The sequence below is a fragment of the Octopus bimaculoides genome, chromosome 11 (genome assembly GCF_001194135.2).
Source record: "Octopus bimaculoides isolate UCB-OBI-ISO-001 chromosome 11, ASM119413v2, whole genome shotgun sequence".
Classification (NCBI taxonomy): domain Eukaryota; kingdom Metazoa; phylum Mollusca; class Cephalopoda; order Octopoda; family Octopodidae; genus Octopus; species Octopus bimaculoides.
The window spans coordinates 64,767,684-64,770,530 of NC_068991.1; the positions used below are offsets into that span (position 1 = coordinate 64,767,684).

Below are 2,847 nucleotides of genomic sequence, written 5' to 3' on the forward strand. Positions count from 1 at the left end.
ATATATATATATACATATATATATATATATATATTTGCAATTGAAAAATATAATTTAGTTGGGGTTGAATTAACTCAAAGAAAGGAGACACTCATTTAGAGCAGTGATTAAACGAAGTCGTCGTAATTGTTTGACATTGTAAGACGGTAAGTTACTAACAAGGGATTTCAATCTTTTGCAATTATTGTGCAGAAAATTACTTTCTACTTCGTATCCAAAGTAACAACTGGAGAAGACATTGACGAAGACACTTGTCATTGTTCAATATAACACTGAATCTGGTATACGCAAATGAGGTACGCATTAAGTATGATACATAACATGGTTAGTTTAATGTTGCGTCTTTTAATAACTAGTTATATGAAGACCTCACGTTATTTCATAACACCACCTTCCCCAGTGTACATAACCCACACCTGATATATGCCTTACACTATTCAACAACTGTGTAACCTCTAAGAAACATTCTTTAAAATTATCTAAATGAAAAATATCTGCTAGAAAAATGAACACAATGTTATATTTTCGTCAAGCTGGGTGACAAGAAAATCACAGCAGTGTTGCTTAATTAATGGTGGCCGATGTCCATAACATGAAATCTCATAGCTAAAAATAACAAGTTTTATATCCTGCATGGCAATTTTCTTGACCGAAATATAAACAACTCTTCAGTCTATCTTTCAGTCTATCTGAAAGAGGATAGAGTTGGAATACAATTCTCCTATATTATTATTTATGATAAATCTATGGCTTCATACTTTATTCCAGTATGCTGTAATAGCATTGTATTTACATGCACAGAAGCATACATTTTCCTCTAAAAAAGAATTACTTTAAAACATTCTTTAATGGGGGTATGATGAAATATACTAAATTTATTGTTTCACAAAATATGCTTCTAGAAACGGGGGGTGCGACTTGCATAAGGGTGTCTTATACGCCGGCAAATACAGTTCTTACTTCAGTAAGGGGGAGTAACTCAATAACAAGGGACATAATTCAAGATAAACTCGATTGTTCAACAAATATAGACCGCTAAATTGCCAGTTTTGTTCTGGCTGCGTAGTTAAGAAGTTCTTACTCTACGAACGATCTTGGCAGACAGAAACAATGTGTGTGTATCGAGAGAAAACCAAAACAAATCGTTTTGTTATATGTGACTATCCCGCCAGAAATGCCGTAGACCCCGTTGGAAAGATGAAATACATGACACTAATGTTTACACCACTTACGATATAAGAAAATAAATAATAAATGGCAGTCTGCTGGAGATTGAAATTCTTAGGTTTAAATATTTGTTTCTTTTGTAAATATTTAAAATGACCGAATTTAGGCTCTCATCTATTATGTCCTTAAAATCGCCACACTATTTAACATTTGACAGCTATTGGGAAAACAAAAATCTAGTTTTTTTTTATTGAAGATATTAAACAAAAATAACGTGAATATGAGTGCCTTCTCAGACGGTTTCAGTAGCATATCAGTTTTCTACTTGTACTACTACTACTATTACTATGAGAAGAGTTTCCTAATTAATTTTTTACTCAGTCTTTCTTTCTCCATTTTCTGGAAGAAAGAATGCTGTGAGTAATAACCCACGACCCTTCTTATGACACAACAAAACCGATATTTCGAAAAAGAGACAAGAAAATAGAGAAAATAAAAGAATTGACCTTTGTGCTTGGTTATTGACCGGAATGAGATTTGAAATCAGAACACAGCGAGTCGGAATAGATACCACAAAGCAATGCTTCTCACAGATAGATCTACGATGACTGAAAAGGACCGGACAAATTGCCATGCCTAATACCATGGTGAAGATATTATGTGGGTGCATACGTTATTTATTTCATAAAGATTGAGCGAAAAGAGGATGTTTTTACTTTTTTTATTTTATTTTCGGGGAATGAGGAATAGACTTATTTGAAAGCATGGACACAACTGTTCCGACCCTCGAACAATTCTGCAAACTCACCTGCCGGTGTTCCTTTAGTCTTCCGACCGGAAATTTATTGTATTGGAGATAATTTCTAGTCGTCACCCTAGTTACTTTAGCAACAGCAACAAAGGACTTAAGAGATCGGTTCCGAGATGGAATGTCATGCTAACAAATTTTATGTGAAACAAAATGAATTAATTTCTCTCATACGCCAAAGGTAAATATTAAAAATCAATACTTTTTCATCCATCTACGTGTGTTCTTCAAATTTCGTACAGTAACTGAATTAACAACAACACGCGGAAAGTTTACAGAATGTTTTCTTAAAAGAAACTGAATGATAGTTCATTGTCCAAATTATTATTTTCATCATCATCATCATCATCATCAGTAGTAGTAGTTAATTTTTATGCAATCAATGGTATTTCAACAAGTTTTCTGGCAGCTTTTGCTTTATTTTATTTCAAGTTTGCAATACTTAAACTATTATAGTCAAAACGGTGTTCTTTGAGTTTATGTTCTGCTTTCAATTTGTCGCCTTTATTATGGGTTTACGTTCAGTTTAATATTAATTAATATTAATTAGATAAACCTTTAGTTTAGGGCACTTATTCGTTTGAGCGAAATCATTGCTTTCTGATTTTTTTTTATCTTTTTTTTTTTACAAACGTTTGTTTGTTTACATTTTTAATCCCGCTTCTATTTTCTTTTATTATACTTTTAATTTTTTTATTTTTTTTTAACGGTTTTCGTGTTTTTATGTTATGGGCATCAGATATTTACCACAAGGAAAAATCAACATGAAATATCCACTTTTTCTTGCTTACATGGATAAAATGAGAATATTGATAATGACAATGTGTGTGTGTATCTCAGAAAATAAAGCTGGAGTTTATTAACACATATTA

At 32.1% G+C, this 2,847-nt stretch overlaps 1 protein-coding gene across 4 annotated transcripts in view; it reads left to right on the forward strand.

Moving 5' to 3' along the window:
• Positions 1–1,056: 1,056 nt before the first annotated feature.
• The window catches only part of LOC106876681 (uncharacterized), a 31,569-nt gene continuing 29,778 nt past the window's right edge, over positions 1,057–2,847 (forward strand). For all 4 annotated transcript variants that reach the window (XM_014925316.2, XM_052971899.1, XM_014925325.2 and 1 more), the window contains exon 1: positions 1,057–2,156. In XM_014925316.2, coding sequence (XP_014780802.1) covers positions 2,092–2,156 — 65 coding nt within the window. In that variant the 5' untranslated portion in view covers positions 1,057–2,091. The remainder of the gene's footprint in view (positions 2,157–2,847) is intronic.